Source organism: Ambystoma mexicanum, chromosome 12 (assembly GCF_040938575.1).
Source record: "Ambystoma mexicanum isolate Mex_15411 chromosome 12, UKY_AmexF1_1, whole genome shotgun sequence".
Classification (NCBI taxonomy): domain Eukaryota; kingdom Metazoa; phylum Chordata; class Amphibia; order Caudata; family Ambystomatidae; genus Ambystoma; species Ambystoma mexicanum.
The window spans coordinates 128,986,902-129,012,373 of NC_090936.1; the positions used below are offsets into that span (position 1 = coordinate 128,986,902).

The 25,472-nt window shown below is 46.0% G+C and overlaps 1 protein-coding gene across 11 annotated transcripts in view; it reads left to right on the forward strand.

Annotated features, from left to right (window-relative positions):
• The window catches only part of PRR5 (proline rich 5), an 817,096-nt gene that overhangs the window by 224,604 nt on the left and 567,020 nt on the right, over positions 1-25,472 (forward strand). For 4 of the 11 annotated variants that reach the window (XM_069628148.1, XM_069628151.1, XM_069628150.1 and 1 more), the window contains one exon: positions 9,458-9,571. The exons of 5 other annotated variants lie outside the window; for them this stretch is intronic. In XM_069628148.1, the coding sequence (XP_069484249.1) occupies positions 9,468-9,571 (104 nt within the window). In that variant the 5' untranslated portion in view covers positions 9,458-9,467. Of the gene's footprint in view, positions 1-8,794; positions 9,572-25,472 lie in introns of all 11 variants that reach the window. 2 more of the 11 variants (XM_069628156.1, XM_069628154.1) reach the window with 2 other exon arrangements.

Consider the following 25,472-nt stretch of genomic DNA (forward strand, 5'->3'; position numbering starts at 1 on the left):
TACACACAGCTTGTCTTTTCTCTAAGAATTGTGGCATGTGAGTGTATAGCAGGGAATGCTAGATTAGCGAATTGCCACTTTGTCAAAAGAGAGACATATCAACAAATATCTCAACAAGTCTAGTAAACCAATTGCAATCCTACTCCCATTATCCCCCACATTTGCAACTGATCATGGTTAGCATGGGCCAGAGGGAGGGGCCGATGCTCCTTAAAAACGACCAACTCTGCAGATTCACGATGGATGACAGAGGCACAGGTATTGTGGGAGAAAGGAGGATGTTGTGCAGAGCAAGAGAAAGGTGCTGGAACTAGTATGGAAGAATACATCTGTTTGGAGAGAGAGGGGGGAGGAGGAGCAGAGCATACCATGAGGACGGTTAGAGAGACAACACAGAGGAAAGGAGTTCTATGGAGGAGGTTGGCAGAAGCTGGTGGGAAGAAGTGGCAAATAGTGTGAGGAGTTGTCGGAGAAGGTTGTGAGTAGGTTGGTGTAAAGAACATTGAAGAGGAGTGGGGCAGGAGCTGTGAGGCAGAAATTGGAATGTGTAATGATTAGGAAGGGGGATAAACCTTCGAGGGGAGGGGTTTGTGGAATATCAAGAGAAGGGCAGAAAGGAGCACAAAACAGAGGAGAGTCTAAGAAACCATAAGACCACAGTTAGACAGAATTGTGAGAAGGAAGTTAGGAAGATTGTTGCACAGGGGGTTTAAGAGGGAGTCCAGGAAGTAGATGAGGTCAAACAGGAAGGAGGCGAAAGGAGAGGAAGGAGAGCCCCCCCCCTTAGTTATTTTTAGTTATCCGAGTCGGTCAAGAATATGGAAGCTTCTGAATTGGCATCGCCCTTGGGAAATCTGGAGACATTGATGTTGTATTCAAAAGGTAGAGCCAAGATGATGGCTAGGCCTTAACAAGAAATAAAAATGAATGACAAGGTGCATCCTGCTGTTGGATTGAATATGGATGTAGAGAATATGGTGTATTTTAGAAATGTATGGGCAAGATCCATTTCGCAGGAGGGTTCCATAACCACTATTTCTAGACCTGTTCCAGGAGGGAGACCTTTGGGGCATGATTTGAAATGGACACACGAGGATTTTTTTTATACAGCAGGTGAACCTAGGATTTCCGAGGGGTTTGTGTTGCAATTGGGTTAGCAGACTATAGGAAAACAGGGGGAACACAAACTGACTCCTACTCCTGCTGTGTGTGTGCAAACAAAACACCAGTGATTCAGTTTTGGTGAACCATGTCAAGGGGAACCGCACATCATTTTTGCGGAGCCACCATCTATCTACCGGTGTCCAGTAAATTTAAGTTAAAAAACATAGCCTTTTTAACATACAAGATAAGAAACAAACATTATGAATGGTGAAAACCTCCAGGTTACATATATTTTTATTTGCCTGTTCTGGTTTATTCCCATTAATCAAAAAGAGGTAAAAAAAGTGGCTCTTTGTTCGAGACACCATTACAAAAAATGCAACATTTATCACATATAACATCTAAATAAGAGCATATATTAATATGCATACACAAAAATACCAAATAAAAAATGTATCGCAACATTGAATATATTATTTCTCAATCGTTCAAAGTTCTGACCGGTTTCAGAATGGGTGTTTGTGATTTTTGCTCTTAAACTCTCTCCTCTCGGGGATACTAATGTGCCGTGGATGAGGCTGCGAAGTAAACGTATCAACGTGGTGCGTTTCAGCCCTATTGGCGTAAGATAGACCGCATCCATCCGTGGTCTTCTCCTTTAATGATGCCGGGCCTTCATCAGGACGGGGAGTAAATTATCTGGGGGGCTTCTGCCGGTGGATAGCCCTTGTGATACTTTTCTTCTTTCTGAAGTTAAAAAATAAGGCTCATTTTAAAAAAACTAGGCACAGTGGTCTTAATTATCACGACATGCTCATTTCTATAGGGCATGGCTGACATTTAGGTTGCACGGAAAAAGCACACTCAACTCACTGTTACTGGGGAGTGACGCAGGGACAGAGTATGCAGTCAATCGTTGATTCTGGTTGACTGTACAAATCTATGAGAAACAATAAACACAGGGCATATATTTAGCCGCCAATAATTGTTGGAATTCACTTGAGAAAAACCTCTTATTGTTGTAGCTTCCATGAGCACCAAATACAGAATCTGCGTATTGGACATACCTCTTTTGGAGGACTGCGTAAGGTGTTCTATTTTTTATATGGCAAGGAGTGGCATAGTAGTTCAGCCTCAGCCGCTAGTCATCTCTCCATCACTGAGGAGACTCTTCAGCCAACCTGTATAAAAACACAGGATGGGGGACACGTCAGCCCTCTGCATGCTCATTGCTTTGGGGTCAGTTTGCTAGTCATTTAGGTGTACTTTAACTGAAATATACCAGATTTTGTATTAGCATACCTCTTTTGAAAAAGGTTGTCTGCAGTACGGAACTGTCGTGATCAATAGGTCACAAAGATGTCTTGTGGTTTCTTTATTGAATAGGGTTCTTTGTCACACAAAACAGGATGGAAAAGGGGCGGGGGGGCTGGGGAGGGGGGTTGTATTACCAGAATTTCCTATTACACAAACATGCAGGTAAAACTTGCAGACATGTTTTACTGTTAGTAGTTTGTAGTGACCCGCTCAAACCTAGTCTGGCGTTTCTTGGTAGAGCTTTTTGTACTTACTCAAAAGTCGTGCAGCAATAGAGAATGCTCCATGAGCCGTGGCCGCTCGGGAGACTGCTTACTTCCTGCGTGCGTCTTCACTGACTTAACGCGCAACCCGGTATCAAACGGGGCGCTCGAAGGGATTATTTTTTCATTACATGTTCTGTACACGTGATTATCCCACGTTTCTTTGCAGGAACGTGGTCTAAAAGGATCATGGGAATTGAAGTTTATACTGCACTTACAAAGACCGTGATTGGAAAATAGATTACTGCCCAAGAGGATAATTTGTGCATTACGTGTTGTATACCCGTGATTCTCACACGTTCCTTTGCATGAACGTGAAGGGAATTGGAGTTTTTACTACACTTACAAAAAACTGTGATTAAGGAGAGGTGTTACTGCCCAAAATGTTGGTCGTTTTGTTTCCTTTTTAATCCTCGCCATGACGTCTTTGTATTACAGGATTGTTCTCCCAAAACCACACAAAAGTAAGGCGAGCCTTACATATTCATTAGTTTATCTGTGCCACAAGGATTTGGTCAGGTGCTTAGGGCCAATTTTTGATGATTTAGGATACCCATTAAACAGTCATAATGTTTTACAAATGTTTTGAGATTCCTGCAATGAGATGGTAACCTCACAAGATATTGAGGAAGTTGAGTTTTTAGATCTAAGAAATACTTCTTCAATGGGCTCACATATGAATTCAGAGGCCGTTACTAAGTTGAAATTATCTGAGTCGGATACAATTGATATTATGGGACTTGAGGTATGCTTATGTTTGAAAATAAATAGTGAAGAGAGACAACCCTTAGCTCTATAAAGGATGATAAATATTTTAAATGGGATATGGATAGAAATAAGACACAAGGGTCAAACATCCAGAAAGTAATGACTGAATTTTGAACCTGTGCCTAACGGAGACCCGGATGAAAGGATTAAAGGCTTACCACATTTTGAAGGTGGAACTCGCAAGGATAAATGTTTTCTTTTGAATGAAAAAAGAACAGTTTTTATGAATATGCATGATATAGTTTTGCTTAAAGAATGCTGGCTTCAAAAACAACCTTTTTTAGGTGGGTGTTTTGTATAATAAAGAAGTCCATGAAATGAGAAAGTGGTTGACTTAATGGAGGCCTTACAATGGCTTTTAAGAATTTGTAACTATTGATTCCAGCTTTTGAGGTATTACTTGCAGGTAATAAGTGTGCCTTAAAAGCATTATATAACTTAATTTTAAAAGTGCAGTTAGTTAAATGCTTATACCAAAACTATATACGCATATAAAGTGCATACAGTGCACAGTATTAAACACAAGATACAAAATACCAAAATATCAATTCATTTGAGATAAGTTGAATTATTAATTTTCACAGAAACTCTGGAATTAGTGGAATATATACTCATTCTTTTGTTAGTTTCCTTCTGCAAGCAATCACTTTCACTAAAAATGTTGTCACAGCATTAAACATAGATAAGGTATCATTAGTCTTCAATAACCCCATAGGGTCTGTCCTAGTCCTAATGCCATATACATTCAATACAAGTTTAAGCTATCTGCACCAAAAGCTATCATATAGTGGACATGATAACACATTGTGGCATTAATCTAATCCTAAATATTGCAATAAGGACATTTTGATGTAAAGCCAGTGCCCCAATGTTTCATGAATTTCGCCGTAGGTAGAATGACTAGCAGCAATTTTACAGTTTTCTTGTTCTTGGTACATGGAAAATCGAGGTCATTCTCGAAGCCTAAGTAGTGTTTTGATATTATATAATTTAAGGATAGGAGCAGTGAGTGCCATCAATCCAACTGTTCCTTCAAAACGCAATCATCGAAATACGAAATTAGGGTTGATATCGATGATGCACGAAACTTGGAGGGGTCATCCCAAAAGATCAGTAGCCCCAGATTGTATAACATTTTCTTAGTATGTCTAAGGCATTACAATGTCTTTCCTGCTTGCATCGGTACAACACTACATACACCCTCTCTATGCATAGTGGTTAATTATTAATGTATGGTTCCTTTAAAAAATGTACCAGCTACGCAGTTTAGGATATATGTGTCTGCAACCATTGGCTATGACAAGTTAAGCCTAATCAAATAATCTTAATGGGTGATCATAATGGAGAATGCCCATCTTCTTTGGAATTGTGATGGTATGATCTTATTAAGGAGTCCATGTGTAAACTGGAATCTGTTGTGATGCAATAAAAGGAAATGTGCAGAGGACATTTTGGCATGGGCCAAAATGCTGAGTTTGTGGCTACTGCTGATATTAAATGGATGATTCAAGGAAGATGAATCTGCTGCTTCTACCTCGTCCAATAAGAGCTCTAGATAAACCTTGCATTATATTGTGTTTTGTTCTAGGTTATTTCGATGATTTTGTAATTTGGAAGTAGTGGATTCTTTTTGGTGTTATGCATTTTTACAGGCTTCCTGTGCCTTACAGGTGTCTGAAAAGTAAACAATGAGTAATTTAGGAGATGTTTTAGTTAATAGTGGAGATAAGGTAGGTCCCCCTGCTTCAAACTCTTGGCTGTTGCCCTGTAATTTTTCAGAGACTATGGCTGTGTGCATTTTCCTTTATGGCTCTGTACTACATGGTTAGGGTTGTTGGGGCAACTAGTAATAAGCACCAGTATGGTCCAATGATATGTGATCAGAAGACAGTTTTAGCTAAATAACTATGCAATTCATGGAAGAGAGTGACTTTGACTTGGGATCAGTGCAAGGGGTAGTGGAACATCTTGACAAAACAATGTGTTCATGTTTTTATTTTCAAAAAAACATTTCAACATATGGGAAGAGATGTTACAGACTTTGACTACAACTTATGTAATTTATGTCTGGATATTTTAGCTGACAAAAATGCAATACAAGGTTACCATTGGCTAAATCCCATTTTGGAAAGATTAAGTTGCTATATAAAGGAGCAGAGCAAGAAGAGGGGACTGTGGATAGCAATGAAGATCTTCCATCTTGTTTAAATGATTGGCAAGGAGCCAAGAGCTAGTTTTGAAGGAGATAATGTTTAAAAAAAACAGCCCTGACCCAGAGGGATTTGCTGATGTGGTATTGAAAGCCAAACCTCACTTGGTAGTATTATATGGTAGCCTAGTAAAAATGGGTCAGATGAAAACCACCTGGACCTTGTCACGTTGTATTCCTATTTTTAGGAAGGGTAATGGAGAAGATCCAGATAATGAACACCCCATTGAACTGCTGTATACAACTTGTAAAATGTTTGCAATGTTATTATGGAAAGGACTTTAATAATTGGATTCGAGACAAAAAGATGATACTGCCTTATCAAACTTGGGGACTTCTATAAATCGTGTTATGTTAAATGTTCTTAAACAAGAATATTTACAATAAGTATTCAATTGATATGGTGTTTTTAGATTTTAGTCCTGCTTTTGATAAGATGAATAGAAATAGATTATGTCTCAAATCACAACATGGGATTCTGGGGATTATTAAAATGACTGCTTATTTTGTATACTAATACAGCTGTAAAAATTAGATCAGGGAGCTTTCTCCAAGCAAATGTATAGTAACCAAGGTTTAGAGCAGTGCGGTATATTATCACCTGTTTTTTTAACTTAGCAGATAGTGATATTTTAAAGGAGGTAAATAGCAATCCATCTAAGATGGGTGTACATCTGGTACAATGCTTATCTTATGCGAATGGTATATTAATGTTAGACCGTACACCAATGGAGTTACGTGTTCTTGAAGCTGTGGCAAAGTTTTCTCCTAAAAATGCTCGAGAAATTAATACAAGTAAAACCAATGTTCTGAGATTTTCAAAGCAATTGATTAAGAAAGTTACATTCAAATGGTATTTGAATCACATTTGCTTGGAACCAAGAGATGAACTGATCCACTTAGGTTTTTAGTAATTAATAGAAAAAAGAAAAATACGTTTTACATGCTTAGAAGGCGCTTAAGTTGATGTCTTTAGTAGCTAACATCAAGATATTTTATAAGTAGTATGGCAGATTTTCTTACAAATCCTCGATTTTGTTATATTAAGTTGAGAATATCCTTAAACGGCTAAAAAGAAAGGCTATGGAAGGATTTTAAATCTTCCCAGAGGTTTTCCAGTACAGGTGGTGAGATGTGAATTGGGCTGGACCTCTTTCTATACAACAGCAATATTAAGAAGTTTAAGGTTTTCTTTCAAAATAAGGATAGCAAATATCGAACGCATGTTTGAGATATTGAAGGAATCGAGCTACTGGAGGTCTAGATGTAATTCTAGAAAGGAATGTGGAAGGTATTTGATGTACATTGGGGTAGACTCAAACAGATATAAGGGAGGCGGCCCATCAATGAGATTTGGGAAATAGGTTTGATTGCCTGTCAATAAAAAGACCATGGGTGAATACATAAAGCATTTCTCTAGTTATAAAAGTGAACAACCTTACATTATTCCTAATCTAAGCTATGCACGAATATTAATGAACTAGTAAGAGCCAGACTGGAGATAGGCTGTATTTGTGCCACCTGCAAGTTCTGCTGAGAAGTTAATAAGGTTCAGAGACTTCAACATCTGTTTGACATGCTGAGCGTTAAAAGGATCAAGAGCAAGAATATTTAAAAAAATGTTTACAAAATGAATGTATGTTACAATCTGAGCAATTTTGGATTTGTATTACAGTTGGTAAACACATTTGATTGATGTTAGCGTAGGACACTTTTGTAATGCTACTTTTAAATTGAATATTTATTATAATCTGATTCATGTGTGTATGGTATGAATGTTAAGCATTTATGAACTACATGCTTGAGTAATTAATGTATTACATGCTTTATATGTGGAAGATTGATTTTAGACAAAAGCACATTAAAAACAGTAATGAATACATTAATTAATTTAATTAATTTAATTATTTGAGTCATCATGGACTATGGAGCTCAGCAGCAGGACTGGTTGCTTTCTGTAGTGCACCACTCAAGCAATATTGGAGCTGGCCCACAGTGGCAGCCAGCAGGGCCTGCTTTTGAAGCAAACTAGGATCTCTACGGTGGTTCTGCTGCATAGATATCCATCTTTGTAAGGGATATTTGTGTTTTACTTAATGCATTGTAAGGTGTCCATTCAATCCATGGGGATTTGGGTGGGAGATGGAAAACTCAATCTCAGACTGCCTTACAGGCTCATGTCTGAAGGGTCAGCTCATCTGGCGCTCGTGGGCCGGTTATCTTTCACAAAGTGGGCCAGTATAATCAGTTAACGCATTTTTCTGCAGGTAGTCTTAGCAAACTTTATTGACCCAATGTTCATTGGATAGAACTATATCCTACATGTTCCCAAAAACTACCCCTCCGACACCTCTTGAACAGTTTTAATTATGAAGAACAATTTGCTGTTGTGGGCCACCTTCTTTTATTGGTGTCTGGCCATACTCCATTCTACTATGTGTTAAGTGAGAGGGCCAATCTGGGCGTATAGTCATCGGAGGATAGCTCAGTGGAGAAGCGGACCAACACAAGTTCTATCCCCCAGGTCCGCGCTTAGAAACCTCTGGGTATTAAGCGCTTTATAAATATCATATCATCGCAACTTGATCACATGTTCCCAATGAACACAGCCACCGATATAAGAACTTTTGCCAAACAGCCTGAGGAAATCGCCCTTTCACTAGCCTCGCTCCCTACATCTTCTCTGGGCTGATTTAAGACTGTTTTCCAAAGTTGGCAGCTTGGCAACATTCCCAAACAACACACCAGCAAGAAGGAAACCCTGCAGGGCAAGCACTCGTAAGTTCCCTTTTTAACAATGGGCGAATGTGAAACGGTGCTACTTTGACGTTTGTGGTACCCGTGGAAAACGCGTGTGGCATTAGAAATGGCTTTAATCTTTCAGAAATGTGTGTTTTTCATTGTAGCTGGTGCGTCAGGTTGAAATGGTTTACCTCAAATTTTAAAGCTTGATTAGAAAATGTATTTTACTCTAGTTTTGCTAGTGTACAGGGGGGATGCGGGCAGGAGAAAGTGGGGGCTTGTTTGATATGTTCCTTGGGGTGTCTTCTGTGTGTCTCTTCTATCCTGACTTGTTTTCTTTCTCTTTCTCTCTCTCTCTCCTCTCCTTTGCACGCTCCTCTGGTGACCTCAGACTAGGCCCGCCTCTGTAAGAAGTTCAGAAGAGCCGCGCGCGTTGTAAGTGTCGCAACGTGTGGGTTCGGCCGCTTGTGAAACGTTCCACTAAAGTCGCGCCGTAGCATCACAGCTGTTACTTGTATATGTGTGCTTAAATCTCGTTCTACTTGTGACTGTGACCTGGTAGTTGCATTTCCAAACGGGAGTATGCTAAAATAAAATAAAAAAAAGACGCACAGAACCAGCATATAAAGCACGCAGGAACAATGTGGTCGAGGACTGGAGTGGATGAACATGACAGGTGACTCGGGCGGCAGCTGTGTGGACTGTGTCTCTGCGTGTTGGTGCTCAGAGGAGAGAAACTTCACGGCACTGTGGGCAGCTTCTGGTTAAAAAGAGGCCCAGGCAGTGGGCAGAGCAGCGGCGCATAGTTCAGCGTCCAAAGCTGTGCAGGAAATATTAACTACGCTTTATGGCGGCAGCGTTGTGAGGCGATCTGACTAAAGGTTTGCTTTCGTCTTGGCTGAGGGGTGTGCATCGCTGGGGCTGCTGCAAGCGCTTGTTTCTTTTTTCCGTAAAGAGCGGAGAAGGCTCCCGCACACACGGATACCATTGTGCTTTGTGTGTAAACGGATGGTGAGCCTTCCACGCAGACACTGACCATGAGGACTCTTCGCAGGTTGAAATTCATGAGTTCTCCCAGCCTCAGTGAACTGGGCAAACGAGAGCAGGCTGCCTTGGACGAGCGGGGGACCCAGCAGCGGCGAGCCGGCTCGAATGCCACCTGGAACAGGTAGGAGCTTTTCTAATGTACACGCACCCCCTAACAGGCGTCTCTCAGCTTGGATATAGAATGCATCATTCGGGGCGCTGTCTGCACTGGTTCAGTTTGAGGTTGTCCTGATGCAGGCGCCCTCACACCCCTTTCCAGTATATGGGCTTCCATTAAATACAAAAAAGAATAGCCTTCCGGGAGTTGTAGTCTTGGTTAACTTCAAATGAACTATTTGTGCCATCTGTCAGCATGAATTTGCAAAAAGGGATGCCCAGTTCCGGGCAAGTGGTAAGCCTGTCACTGGCTTGCAGGGCTGGGGCAGAGCCGGTCACCTGACTGTGCCCTGTCCCCACCTGCTTGACAGGAAATCTTGCAGCATCGCTGAACGCAGGTCACTTGGCGCCGAAAGCTGTTTAGAGTGTCATGAACACATGATTTTCCTTTCACAACATTAATGTTTTGGAGAGCACAACACAAAGCAGCGGCAATGAATGCAGTTCATCTGGATTTCAATGACTTTTTGGTTTTAAAGGAAGATTAAGGTTTAAATGGAATGGGCGTACTTATTTCATGATGGCGCGAACTGCAGTGTTTTTTTCGATGTGCGGACTTGACGAGGTTCTAAAGTGGCAGCTGGTGACTTTTGTAAGTGGAGGGGCGTAAATCATGAATAAGCGACCGAGCGTACCCGAACCAACCAAGGGAGCTGGGGCGAGCGCTCCCCCGGAGAACATTTTTAAAAGAAAGGGTTAAAAATATGCATTTCGCAGCATACTTTCTGTGAAAAAATTGGGTCAAAAGATAGTTTAAACTTGTTTTTGGAGTGTAATATGAAAAAAATCCAGTAGATGCAAGTCCCTAACAGCTCAAAGAGCAGTTTCCAATTCATTTTCATGACTGTGCCCACAATATATGCCAGTATTAATACGTTTTCATGCTGGCTGTGCCCATACATATCCATAAAGGGTGTACCAATACATGCCAGAATTATCATATAAAAACATGCCCCTGATGGCTTTACCAATAAACAATACACACCTCAGTTAGAAAATATATCCAGAGTGGCTGCACCAATGTAGGCCAGACTATCTACATAATAATACTCCTATTTAGTTTACTGTTGATGTCCAGTAAAAGATGCCATGCCACTGGGTGAAAACATAACAAGCCTGGCTGCTGCAATGCAGTGTTACATAGCTAGACTGCATTGCTGCAGCCAGGTTGGTTTACTTTTTCTGAATCTGGCATGGCATTTTTTTTACTGGACATCAAGGTTAAAGCAAACCTAATAGGCAAACATTGTTTGCTTTACATTTGATGTCAAGTAAAAATTGCCATGCTAGAGTCAGAAAACACAACCAGACTGGCTGCAGCAACGTAGGTCAGCCTAACTACATCACAACTCCTCTTATCATGTTTGCTTTAACTAAGATGCCCAGCAAAAAATGTCATTATGGTTAAAGCCAACTTGATATCCTGCTTAAACATTGAAACCAGTAAAAAAAAATGTACCCCCCCCTCCGCACTTAGAAATCGGAGAGGCCCACCCACTGTGCTTTTGAGTGGGCCTCATTTGGGAGTGCGATGAGAGGAGGGTGCATTTTTCAAGCAACTAACCACACGCAATAATTCAGTACTCATACACAGGTGCAGGAGACCTCCCTGGCACATTCAGAACTGCACTGCCCCAGCCTATATCCCTAATGAGTCCTGCAAAGCTTGGAAAGCAAAACTCCCCCAACTTTGCATGGCCCATTGGACATGAAACCGCATATCCCTTCGAACAGTTCAAGCCAGCAAAAGAGCGCTTCTTCCGCTGCTTTTTACAGCAGAAGTGCTTAGTGTTTTCACTGAGCTGGCTTTGAGACTCATCCAAAATGGGTCAGTTGAAATCCTGTCGCCCATAATGGAACGAGCCACCCCTGCTCTCCTGTGTGCTATTGGATGGGACCTGTCAACCTCTAACATGCCTCAAATAATCGCAGTTAAACCAACGTAGAAAGGTACATATAAACAGTTATACATGAGTAGGTGTTTTATTTATTGTGCATTTGTAAGGCACCTTGTACATCAATAAATTGTTTCAAAGTGCCCACAGGGCACAGGGAGGGAACATGGGAGCGACAAGCAATAGCAATGATGTGAAAAAACAGAGGTGGTCCTACTAGGCCTTGTGAACATTCAGAGCGTGCAAGTGCAGAGAGAGAGAGCGGACAAGGGAGGGGGGTAAGTGCTAGGAGCTCCACAGAGGGGAAGTGCTAGGGGGTCAGGTGCAAGCAACAGATAGATTCCTGGCAGAGATCACTTGGTAAAGAGTGGTCATCTGCCAAAAAGTGCAGCCCTGTGAGACCACACAGGACAGAGGGTGCCCAAAGTGAAGTGCTGGGAGTGGGCAGAGGTTGAAGGCGAATGGTGGGGTGGGGGGCTGGGACCCAGAAGGGCACATAAGTTCCTCGATCACCAATAACAGCAACGGTGGGGTTTAGCACGGGAGGGAGACTGGGAAGGAAGAGGTGAAGAGGAAAGTCTTGAGAAGCTTCTGGAATTTGAGGAGATCCGGCTCAAGACAGAGAGGCAGGGGGGAGGCTGTTCCAGAGGAGGGAGCCAGCTGAGGAAAGGGATCGGCCGCCAGCTCGCTGTTTAGAGAAGCTCTTGACCTGCAGAGAGTTAGAGCTGGAGGAGCATAAAGATCTGGAGGGAGAGTATTTGGTGAGAGCCAAATACTCTAGATAGCGGGGTCCCGGGCCCCAGACAGCCTTATGGATGATGCAGAGGGATTTGAATTTGATCCTGGGCAATGACGCAGGGCCGCCCAAGTCGAGGCAAAGTAAATGATGTTACCATTCGGCAGGCTAGGAGAGGGGCAGCTCCCGCTCCCACGCCTGCTCCTCTCCCCCACAAGCGCAGAGACACGCAGTCTCTGTCACACAATGCCGAGGAAGGGTGAGGTGTGAACATGCGCCTCGCCCTTCCTCCAAACAACAAGGTGCTAAGCAGCTACGGAAAACCAACAGGCACGCAGGGCCCAGGTTCAAAGACCTGCCCCCTCCTCAGGGGGCCAGACATGGCAGCTCTCCGACCGGGGGCTGGCGCACAGCTCCCACTACTATAAACATCAAAGACCCAGTGCTTCCCTGGGTTTTATAAACAAGAGCAGCATGCTCTAAGAAAAACACAATCTGTTTATGGACCCTGAACGGGGACCCAAACAAATAGGAGGTTCGCTGTTCACTCAGCGTCTTCCACACTTTGCTTCTTTACCACAAAACCCTCCCACCCTACAAATAAGGGAGAAGAACAAATGAAAAGAAGTACAGGGTACTGTACGGTGTCCACAACGAGTCGTGGGACATGAGAAGGCGGCACGGGTCAGAGGGGATAACCTCGGGACCCGGTGCCAAAAAGTATGATATTATCATGATATGTGATTATTTGTGTATCTGCAAAACCAGATCTGTACAATAAAATCCTACGGCCTTTTATTGCCAACACTTGACAAAATGTTGTGAGACAAATCATTTCGGGTGAGGGTCGGGGTTCGGCCTACACTATGCATGGATATGGCTTCATCAGGTATTGCAGCAACCGGTAGCCGGTGGAGGGATTGTAGGTCTGGAGAGATGCGGTCCCCGGGCTTGAGGCCAAGGATAAGTCTCGCTAAGTTTCAACTAAGGGCTATCACCAAGGGGTTCCGAGTGACATCTGAATCTTTTATGTCACTCGAAACTCCGAGTGGGAATACACACTGAAGTAGAAAGCGATCCATTTGTGACTTTATGTTGTGGGCACCCACTGTGCATCCATTTTTCCGCACACCCTGTGCTGTGCACAGGGACAAGCATCGCAGGAGGTGGAGAGGGAAGGGATCCAGCTACTATATAAAGAAAAATCAAGGTTCCCCCTCACCTGAACTCTCAGCAAGCAAAACATGAAAAAATACAAGGCAGAGAAAATGCAATATGCCCCTGCTCTGATGTCAAAGCAGTTGATTGTGAATTTCATAATCGCTGCAGTATATGCAGCAGTCACGTATGAAAAACATGTTTTTAGACTTTAAAAAAAAAGTTTCTGTAAATGCAGCCTGGTCGGCCGTAGATGGGCCTGTGGTCAGTCCTTGCTTAAGCAGGCAACTAACCGCAATGGGGGCCCTCCCAGAACCCCTGTTGTGAGCCAGGCTGGCCAGAGCTTCGCCAGGCATTTGCCAGCTTCAGGTTTGGTGTGTGTTTTTAGTGCACTGTTGCCATGAAAGAATGCGCATCGTGTAACTTTATCTCTGTACAAAAATGTCTTGTCGATGATCTTGTTATTAATAAATGAGACAGCATGTAACGCAACCCTTACAACAGCGGAGGTCCTGCTGCCTCCATTATAAGCACATACCATACCACCGCATCCATGTCATGCTTAAACGCTCTCCAGATAACCAATGGGTCACTTCCTTCCTTGGGACTGTCTCCCAGCGTCACATTGCCTTAGGACAGGCCGAAAAGGATGACGCAAAGCACCCGAGACATTGGAAAATACACGCTGGAGTGCCATTGGCAACACACAGCCCTGCCAACCTCCAACATGCCTCATGTTAGCAGTTAAACCCACGTAGAAAGGTACATATACAGCGTGATACAGGAGTAGGTACTTTATTTATTGTGCATTTACAAGGTGCTTATACGTCAAGAAATTGTGTTTTTAAAGCGCCCACAGGGCAAAGGGAAGGGGAACATGGGAGCGACGGACAATAGCAATGATGAGAAAAAACAGAGGCGGTCCTACTAGGCCTTGTGAACATTCAGAACGTGCAAGTGCAGAGAGAGAGAACGGACAAGGGAGGGGGGTAAGTGCTAGGAGCTCCACACAGGGGAAGTGCTAGGGGGTCATGTGCAAGCAACAGATAGATGCCTGGCAGAGATCACTTGGTAAAGAGTGGTCATCTGCCAAAAAGTGCAGCCCTGTGAGACCACACAGGACAGAGGGTGCCCAAAGTGAAGTGCTGGAAGTGGGCAGAGGGTTGAAGGCGAATGGTGGGGTGGGGGGCTGAGACCCAGAAGGGCACATAAGTTCCCCGATCACCAATAACAGCAACGGTGGGGTTTAGCACGGGAGGGAGACTGGGAAGGAAGAGGTGAAGAGGAAAGTCTTGAGAAGCTTCTGGAATTTGAGGAGATCCGGCTCAAGACAGAGAGGCAGGGGGGAGGCTGTTCCAGAGGAGGGAGCCAGCTGAGGAAAGGGATCGGCCGCCAGCTCGCTGTTTAGAGAAGCTCTTGACATGCAGAGAGTTAGAGCTGGAGGAGCATAAAGATCTGGAGGGAGAGTATTTGGTGAGAGCCAAATACTCTAGATAGCGGGGTCCCTGGCCCCAGACAACCTTATGGATGATGCAGAGGGATTTGAATTTGATCCTGGGCAATGACGCAGGGCCGCCCAAGTCGAGGCAGAGTAAATGATGTTACCATTCGGCAGGCTAGGAGAGGGGCAGCTCCCGCTCCCACGCCTGCTCCTCTCCCCCACAAGCGCAGAGACACGCAGTCTCTGTCACACAATGGCGAGGAAGGGTGAGGTGTGAACATGCGCCTCGCCCTTCCTCCAAACAACAAGGTGCTAAGCAGCTACGGAAAACCAACAGGCACGCAGGGCCCAGGTTCAAAGACCTGCCCCCTCCTCAGGGGGCCAGACATGGCAGCTCTCCGACCGGGGGCTGGCGCACAGCCCCCACTACTATAAACATCAAAGACCTAGTGCTTCCCTGGGTTTTATAAACAAGAGCAGAATGCTCTAAGAAAAACACAATCTGTTTATGGACCCTGAACGGGGACCCAAACAAATAGGAGGTTCGCTGTTCACTCAGCGTCTTCCACACTTTGCTTCTTTACCACAAAACCCTCCCACCCTACAAATAAGGGAGAAGAACAAAGGAGAAGAAGTACTGGGTACTGTACGGTGTCCACAACGAGTCGTGGGACATGAGAAGGCGGCACGGGTCAGAGGGGATAACCTCGGGACCCGGTGCCCAAAAGTATGATATTATCATGATATGTGATTATTTGTGTATCTGCATAACCAGATCTGTACAATAAAATCCTACGGCCTTTTATTGCCAACACTTGACAAAATGTTGTGAGACAAATCATTTCGGGTAAGGGTCGGGGTTCGGCCTACACTATGCATGGATATGGGTTCATCAGGTATTGCAGCAACCGGTAGCCAGTGGAGGGATTGTAGGACTGGAGAGATGCGGTCCCCGGGCTTGAGGCCAAGGATAAGTCTCGCTAAGTTTCAACTAAGGGCTATCACCAAGGGGTTCCGAGTGACATCTGAATCTTTTATGTCACTCGAAACTCCGAGTGGGAATGCACACTGAAGTAGAAAGCGATCCATTTGTGACTTTATGTTGTGTGCACCCACTGTGCATCCATTTTTCCACACACCCTGTGCTGTGCACAGGGACAAGCATCGCAGGAGGTGGAGAGGGAAGGGATCCAGCTACTATATAAAGAAAAATCAAGGTTCCCCCTCACCTGAACTCTCAGCAAGCAAAACATGAAAAAATACAAGGCAGAGAAAATGCAATATGCCCCTGCTCTGATGTCAAAGCAGTTGATTGTGAATTTCATAATCGCTGCAGTATATGCAGCAGTCACGTATGAAAAACATTTTTTTAGACTTTAAAAAAAAATTCTGTAAATGCAGCCTGGTCGGCCGTAGATCGGCCTGTGGTCAGTCCTTGCTTAAGCAGGCAACTAACCGCAATGGGGGCCCTCCCAGAACCCCTGTTGTGAGCCAGGCTGGCCAGAGCTTCGCCAGGCATTTGCCAGCTTCAGGTTTGGTGTGTGTTTTTAGTGCACTGTTGCCATGAATGAATGCGCATCGTGTAACTTTATCTCTGTACAAAAATGTCTTGTCGATGATCTTGTTATTAATAAATGAGACAGCATGTAACGCAACCCTTACAACAGCGGAGGTCCTGCTGCCTCCATTATAAGCACATACCATACCACCGCATCCATGTCATGCTTCGTTCTCCAGATAATCAATGGGTCACTTCCTTCCTTGGGACTGTCTCCCAGTGTCACATTGCCTTAGGACAGGCAGAAAAGGATGACGCAAAGCACCCGAGATTGGAAAATACACGCTGGAGTGCCATTGGCAACACACAGCCCTGCCAACCTCTAACATGCCTCATGTTAGCAGTTAAACCCACGTAGAAAGGTACATATAAAGAGTTATACAGGAGTAGGTACTTGATTTATTGTGCATTTATAAGGTGCTTATACGTCAAGAAATTGTGTTTTTAAAGCGCCCACAGGGCAAAGGGAAGGGGAACATGGGAGCGACGGACAATAGCAATGATGAGAAAAAACAGAGGCGGTCCTACTAGGCCTTGTGAACATTCAGAGCGTGCAAGTGCAGAGAGAGAGGAAGGACAAGGGAGGGGGGTAAGTGCAAACACATGCCAAACCCAAACCTGCACACTCAAAAAGCTACATTTGACCTTGAAGACCAGTGGCAAATAAATACCACACTCACACTGCGGCAAGCGAGCGAGCATGGCAAACGAGACGGGCCTTCCTGGGCAGAGTAGAGATTTCGCCGACTAAGGAAATAAAACAAGCATGGACAAAACACTGTCCTTTTTTTTTTCTTTTGCATTGCCATTTCACATGTGGATATTCACCATATGCCCACTATTGCCATCGTATGCCCAGCTAGTCCCGTCAATCAGTCTGCCACTCACCTCTTATGACAATTATTGCTACCATTCACCGCTATTACCTTTAGAAGCCCAGGTACTCACACCATTGCCAGGGAGCACCATCAAATGCCAAGCTACTCACCCCATTGCCCATGGTTGCCCTCACATGCCATGGTACGTACATCATTGAGAAGATGTTGTGACGCTGTGTGGGAATTGAAATTATGCTTTCAAAACTCAGCTCAATTACACCCATTGCAATACAAGGGCACGCTGCTGCTCTACCCCCGCCCTGGGCAATAAGCCATTGCGCTACTTTGCATGCAGTGGGCGCACATAGCAACGGATGTTTAGAATGCAGTGTGTAGTCCAGTTTATCTGTTATGCAACACTGTGCCTTTTGGGACCCAGGGGATCACCAGGAGGGAGGAAAGGGAGGAAGCAGGGTTTTGGAGAAGGAACGTCAGTTACTACATTGTATGTAAGGAGGCGAGTGTCAATAAAGCAGGTTCATGCTCCAGTCGCGTCTTTGACTTCCAATTCAAACTGAGACAAACTGGCGACAAGGTTTACATTCCCGCACACGGGCATCCTCTCGTCCTAGGGCGATGATCCCACCGGTCCCGCTTTTCTTCACACGGCGATCCCGCTGTCCCTCCATTCCAGTGGCAAGTCCAGGCCGCTCCGGCACTCGGGGATCCGGCCTGTGCCTCCAAAGGGTGATACCAGAGCGTAGATGGAGCCTGGTGTGGGTGGTAACTCCCGCGTGACAGCCGCAGGGCGATACCGCCCACCACAGCTCTTCAGAGCGATGCTAACACTCTCGCCAGCCGTCTACGATGTACTTGCCAACAGAGGAATCAGCCACGACTCAATAAATAGGGCTTGTCGGCCCTTTCACAAGACCGTGCTCTGCTACTTGCCACGACTGCAGGATGTTACTGGTGGCCTTCAAGCTTCACTCATGAAATATTACAATGCTTTAGGATCTACCAAGCGATTTAATCATGTGCATCTGCAAATAATGCTCAAGACCCAATACCTAATGGCAAGTTTGCACAATGCCCAAACAAACACACAATCAAGCAAATAAGCACAGCCAAATAATCATGGCTCTGATGCCCAGTCTACATGGGAACAACTCACCCTCCTAATATGACCTTATAGGAGCACTGCTCACACAGGGCCATCATGCTGCATCGACACAGCAGAAGGTTGGCGCATAACTGCTAGCAAAGCACACCTGCTTGTGTGTGATTTCTGAATGGAGTGCTGCGCTGCCCTGGGTTCGATTCTCTTCCAGGTTCTAAATGAGCAGGTAAGCTCTCAATATGGTTGGCCTCTTCTTACATATTCCTTCCTCAAATCAACTATTATCTTACACTAAAAACCTCTCAGGGGGCCATGTTATACCTTTCGCATTGGGGAAACAGGCCATTATATCGCAACAGAGCATGCCCAAATGAAAATGGCGGCTCGTATCAGTCGCAACATGCAGCTCGGTATTCTATCGCCACAGAATGCCCCCCAAAACAGGGATGCGCGTCATATGACCGCCATTGCGTTCACGCGTGCCAGATTAAGAATGTTATATCCTTTGACCATTCTATTTTACAAATAATGTCCCGTCTTCTGTCCTGTTGTGACTCTCCAAACCTATTGATGCAGCCTGGCATTAAGTTAAGGCTCAATCACTATTTATTATCTCATTGCAACATTGACCACTTCAGAACTACGCACTGTAGGGTACTGTTAGGAAAGATTTCGTTATTGTAGGGAACTTTCCTTCCATGTGGCAACCCCTAAACTTTTTGCTATTGTTTTCAACCTGTTTTCTTGACTTTGCCAGAGAAGTGCAGCCTTCTGCTGTACTCCTCTGGGCTTTCGCTCCTTTCTTACGGGGAAACTGACATGCCCTTAAGACAGTCAGTACCGGGGAACGCTGTTTCCCGTAGTTTCTTTTATCGTGTCGCCATTTTAGTGCAACACGACACAAGAGGGCACTGTAAGCTAAGTTACAGCTCTCTTGGGTCTCTAGCCTTCTACAGACCCTAGACACTCTTATAGGATGGTTTTTGGATCGGTGCAAGTCATTCAGGGACTGGGCTGGTGGCAGCGATCATTTGGTTTATTTTGAGCTCCTTTTGCCGTTCTGAGCACCTTTTTGCCGCGAACACAAAAGGGTGGCCCGGCTACCCAAAATGGCCGGACCACGAGGCTCCTTTGTCTCGTCCACTGTCCGTCTTGCTCCCTTTACCTTCCCCCGGGTCAGGCGACCCGGGGCCTTCCTTATTTGGGCATGTAGTTTCCCGCGAAACACGGTTGCTTTCGCGGGCTTCTACATGTCGTTTGAGTGCCCCCAGGATGTGGGCTGGGCTGTCTGGTCCCAATACACATCCTGGGTGCCAGAGAGTCTAGGGTGGTGTGAATGCCTGGGACCACTGTGGTCCGTGATTGGTCCACGTATGGTATGTGTGTTGATGAGCGGATCTCCCATTGGCTCCCCTCCGTTTTGGCGCGAAGGGAACCGTGGATAAGAGGGAGCTGGAAACACCACTACCATGTCGATCTCCTGAGTTCTTACGAACCCAGGGATACAGGAGCCAAGTATCCTGCGAACACGAGGCTGGACCGAGGAATCGCTGGTGACCCCCTGAAGAACTTCTGCTCCTCATTGCTGTCGTCCGGTGAAGCCCTTTCCACCTAAGATCGAACAAGAAGGCCTGTACTGGCGCTTCGACCTATTGGAATAGCAGGACCAGCTATTCCCGGCACCTTCATCAACTCCTGCTGTAAGCCTTCGGAAGTGTCTCTGGGCCATCCAGTTGACTGACCAGCTTACTAAGGAGGCCTGCTCTGTAATCGCCGACAGGTTGGGTGGTATTCTGAGTCCGGGGCATGCTCACACGCTTCGTTTGCTTAGCAGTCCTAAGCTAGAGGTGAGCGGTGCTCGTTTGGCTTGAATACACCCGGCCGTTCCGTTGCCCTGCGGTGGCGACAAAACTGTGCTTGTTTCTTCGATCGGGACGTCTTTTTACTCTGCACGACGACGAGACGTTCCCTGCTCTTCAGAACCTGCCAGAAGCTGTATCTATCGAGGAGAAGCTCGGGCCTGCTTGCTTCGGGGACCGGTGAGTAGATTAGCTAGGATCTGGTCGCCCTCCTGCAGTGCCTCTTGCTTTTCCCCGCTGTAAATACAGCACCCCTTGTCCGTACTCGCGCCCTGCTTCTGCCTCACAGTGGAGGCTGCGCTAGAGTCGCGGACCGTGTTCTCCTTCATTAGAGCTCCCTACAGAGCTGTTCAACGTCCTCCGAAGAGCTTCACCTTCTGCCCATTGGCACCGGCGTGTGCAGGTACTTTTGAGCGCTAGGCTCCACTCTTCGTAGGGATTGGACTACCATCTAGTTAGGGGCCTCAGAAGGCGGACATATCACACGCATTGGTTCGCACTGCCTGTTTTCCTTCCCCTGCAGGTGGATAACATATTTCGTGCTGCTAATGCTGTGAAACTGTGTATTCTGTATATATATTGGGTGGATAGTGTATGTGTTGGTTTAATATCGTTGTATATTGCTGCTTTTACTGTAGTTATTAGTTTCAAGGCCTTATAATAAATGTGTATCTATTTTTGATATAAACAACTGTTTGGAGTAGTTTGTAAGCGCTCTTGCTTTGTGTGCTCATTGCGGGCTTTCAGTCACCCTCACCCCTCTTGAGACCTAGTCTTGACCGCCGCGATCGCTACCTTGATTGGTCTGGCTTGTCCAGAGGTTACCCTGTTCCAAGTAATTAGGTTGGCCTTCTGAACTTCTGCGCCACCAGGACAGAGTTCAGAAATCCGTCTTAACAAATTGGTGTACAGCGGTGGGATACGACTGAAGGTATCCAGTGTTGCGCACGAGCTAAGGCGTTTTCAGGTTATTCCAACCAGGACACGCAGTAAAGTATTGAATATAACGTTAAAAAGGCCATAGTCCTATCGACAGTATGGAAACGAATACTTTATTAACCTTAAATGCTTCGAAATCTGAAACATTGAAGAAGATGTGTGCGGAGAGAGGGGTTTCCTCTCAAGGCACTAAATTGGAAATGATCCAGAGAATCGTGGCGTGGCAAGAAGCGCAGCTTGACGCTATAACTTCCGAGGACAGTGCAGAAGGTGGTGGGGCTGCTCTCACTGGCAGAACCGACGGTTCTGCCGCTGCACTGATCCATCACGACCACGAGGACAGGGAGGATGTAATGTCTAACGTTTCCTCTGCCAGTGTTGATGGGGAGGCTATGCTTGAATTCAAGAAGCAAGAGCTGCGGTTTAGGCAGCAGGAGCTTGAATTCAGCATAGCCAAACTGAAAATCGACCAGGCAGAAAAACAAAAAGACAGGGATCACCAGTTGGAACTGGCCAAGCTTCAGTTCGCAAATGGGTCCAAGGGTCCTGGACATGGTTCTGGGGCTTCCTCTCATCCACGGTTTCCAAAAGATCTGCTCAGTGTGTATGAGGAACGAAATGACATTATGGACTGGTTAAATGCGTTTGAGTATGCATGCGAGGTTCAAGAGGTTGATAATGCTGATAAGATTGCATGGTTACTCAGCAGACTGCCCCATTCTGGTTGCAGTGCCATTATGGAAATGTCGAAGGCTGAGCGCGCTGATTTTGCAATGTTGAAGCAGACTCTCATTTTAAAGTTTGGGAAGACTCCGACCCAATATTTGAAAAGGTTTAGAGAGTATAAGAAAAAGGAAGGTGGTACTTGGGTGTCGTATGTAGCTGAGTCCCTGAAAAACTTGACTGGCTGGGTTGAAGGTTATAAGGTTTCTACCTTCGAAGGCATGATCAATCTGGTCATGCTGGAACACATTTTTGCTTCTTCTTCCCCGGAGCTTAAGCAGCATTTGGCCGATTCGAAGGAGATAGATCCTAAGAAGCTGGCCATTGCAGCAGATTTATGGGTGTCACATCGAGTGTCCCATAAGGACAAAACTCATCCTGGTAAGCAGGAGGAAGGGAAAAAGTCCAAAGATGTGGAGGGTGGGGAATCTGCTAAATCTTCTTCCCATAAGGGCCACAAAAAGAAAAATAAGGGTAAGCCATCCGAGAACTCACAGGGTAGTGGAGGTTCGCCTCCGAAACAGAACTCTGGTTATAATAAGCCTCCCTACGTAAACAGACCCAATGGGGCTTGTTTTTCTTGTGGAGCAACTGACCATGTGAAGGGGGATCCCCGTTGTAAGGTTAGACCTTTGGGGGTCCACTCCGCTAATCTGGCCTTCTCCTCCTACGAGGAAGAAGAGATTACAGGAGCATCCTTCTCCTCAGACTCATTTCCCAGCGGAATAGAGGCTGAGGTAGTTTTAGTGTCCCTGGGTTCCTGGGAGCCTAAAGTCGCAGAGGCGTATGCTAGGATTCCGGATAATACCAAGCACTACTTTAAAGACAGTGTGCTGATCAATGGAGTGGATACTCCAGCTCTTAGGGATAGTGGGTGCAGTCGAACTGTAGTGGATTCTACCTTGGTAGACTCAGAGGAAGTTGCCAGAGCTACTCTGATGCCCACTAAGTTGGCTGACGGCCCCCTCCGTATGTTTCCCGTGATCCCTGTTAATCTAACTTTAAATGGTACAGCAGTTAGGATTCCAGTGAGCATTCAGAGAAACGTCCCGGGAAAGGTCTTGTTGGGCAATGATCTCAGAGCTCTAGGGCTCGTAGGAGACACTGCCGAAAGACCCTACACACGGTCTCAAGCACGGGCAGCATTGGCCAAGTCCAATACGCCGCCCCAGCCGAAGGGGAAACCCAAGGCGAAAGGAGTCAACAAGTCCCGACGGGGGAAAGAGAATATTCCCCCGAACTCGCCTACCACTGCGGTGGAGGGAGTTGGTCAATCGCCCGAGCCTGACGAGGAGGTGGCGATGCCTGAAGTGTTCGACCCCAACGACCATCCTGAACTAAAAGACTTGTTAGTTGAAGGAGGTCCTGATAGGGACGACTTCAGTAAGGGCCAACGTGAGTGCCCATCTCTGGAAGGCCTAAGGAGACAGGCCTGCTCCCAGCTTGAGGGTGAACCTCCTGGGAAGCATCGGATTTATTGGGAAGGTGGACTCCTGTACAGTGAGCCCACAGAGTCTACAGAAGGAGACCATAGGAGGTTGGTGGTTCCCCTTTCTGTTAGACCCTTCCTCCTGCAGTTGGCGCATGAAGTTCCCCTTGCTGGTCACCTTGGAATGAAGAGGACCAAGCAAAGGTTATCTATGCACTTCTACTGGCCCAAGATGGGGGTGCAAGTAGAAAGTCACTGCAGGAGTTGTGCCTCCTGCCAGTTGTCTGGTAAGGTTGGCGCGACAATCCAAGCTCCGTTGGTACCGCTCCCAGTTGTGGGGGTACCATTTGAAAGGGTAGGGATCGACATCGTGGGTCCCCTTGACCCGCAAACATCCTCAGGCAATAGGTTTATCCTGGTGCTGGTCGACCATGCAACCAGGTATCCTGAGGCCATCCCATTAAAGACTGTAACTGCCAAGTCAGTTGCAAAAGCGTTACTCGGCATATTTACTAGGGTTGGCTTCCCTAAAGAAGTTGTGTCAGATCGTGGCAGCAACTTTATGTCGAAGTATATGCAGGCTATGTGGAAAGAATGTGGGGTCACCTACAAGTTCTCTTCTGCATACCACCCCCAGACCAATGGTCTGGTGGAGCGTTTCAACAGAACGCTAAAGAGCATGATTGGGGCTCTGGAGGAGCCCCAGAGGAGGAAATGGGACCTTCTTTTACCATGCTTGTTGTTTGCCTACAGAGAGGTACCACAGGAGGGTGTTGGCTTCAGCCCCTTCGAACTTCTGTTCGGTCATCCCGTACGGGGACCCTTAGCCATCGTCAAAGAGGGATGGGAGATGCCCACTCCCCCTGTTACTACCAATGTAGTTGACTATGTGCTAGGGCTCAGAAAACGGATGGTACTCCTGATGGGCTTGGCTAGTGAAAAGTTGAAGGCCGGACAAGCGCTGGTGAAACATTGGTACGACCAGAAAGCTTCCTTAATTCACTTTACCCCTGGTCAGCAAGTCCTGATCATGAACCCTATAAGGCCTCGCGCTTTACAGGACAAATGGTCAGGCCCTTACACAGTGGTGGAGCCCCTGGGTGAGGTGAACTATTTAGTGGACCTTGGAAGGCCTGGACAGGCTCCAAAAGTGTTCCACGTAAATAGGCTGAAGGCTTTCGTCCCAAGAGTCGAAATCGCAGCACTGCTACTGGCGTCAGACGTTGAGGAAGAGGAGTCAGAACCTCTTCCCGACCTGTTCCAAAGCGGTCCTTCAGATAGCTCCGTTGAGGGTGTCCGAGTGGCCCCTCACCTGACTTCTGATCAGCAGGCTGAGGTGAAAAGTTTGCTTAGGCAGTTTTCCCCCCTGTTTTCACAGTCGCCTGGTTTGACACCTTGGTGCAAACATAACATTGACACAGGAGACAGTGTACCTACCAAAAGTAGGGGATACAGGATGTCGGATAAAGTACGGTCTTATATTAAGACCGCGGTCAACAAGATGTTAGACCTTGGGGTGATTGAACCCTCTAGTAGTCCTTGGTCCAGTCCTGTGGTTCTGGTTCCAAAAGCAGGCACTTCTGAATTGAGGTTCTGCGTGGATTACAGGGCTCTGAATGCTGTCACCAAGACAGACGCTCACCCCTTGCCTCGAACTGACGAGCTGGTGGATACCTTGGGTGCCTCCAAGTACCTCAGCACGTTTGACCTGACTGCGGGCTATTGGCAAATAGCTTTAGCAGAACATGCCAAGGAGAAGACAGCATTTTCAACTCCCGACGGGCTTTACCAATTCCGGGTAATGCCGTTCGGATTGAAGAATGCACCTGCCACTTTCCAGAGGCTTGTGAATCATGTGTTGAATGGGTTGGACGAATTCTGTCTTGCATATCTGGACGATATAGCAGTTTTCAGTGCCACCTGGGAAGACCATGTGAAACACCTCGGGATTGTGCTCCAGGCTCTTCAGAAAGCCCACTTGACCATAAAGGCGAGTAAATGCCAGATTGGACAAGGCTCAGTGGTTTACCTTGGGCATGAAGTAGGTGGAGGAAGGATACAGCCTCTCCCCAGTAAAGTACAAGCAGTACAAGACTGGCCTACCCCCACTACACAAACCCAAGTGAGAGCCTTCTTAGGACTCACGGGTTATTACCGCAATTTTATGGCAGACTATGGCACCATAGCTGC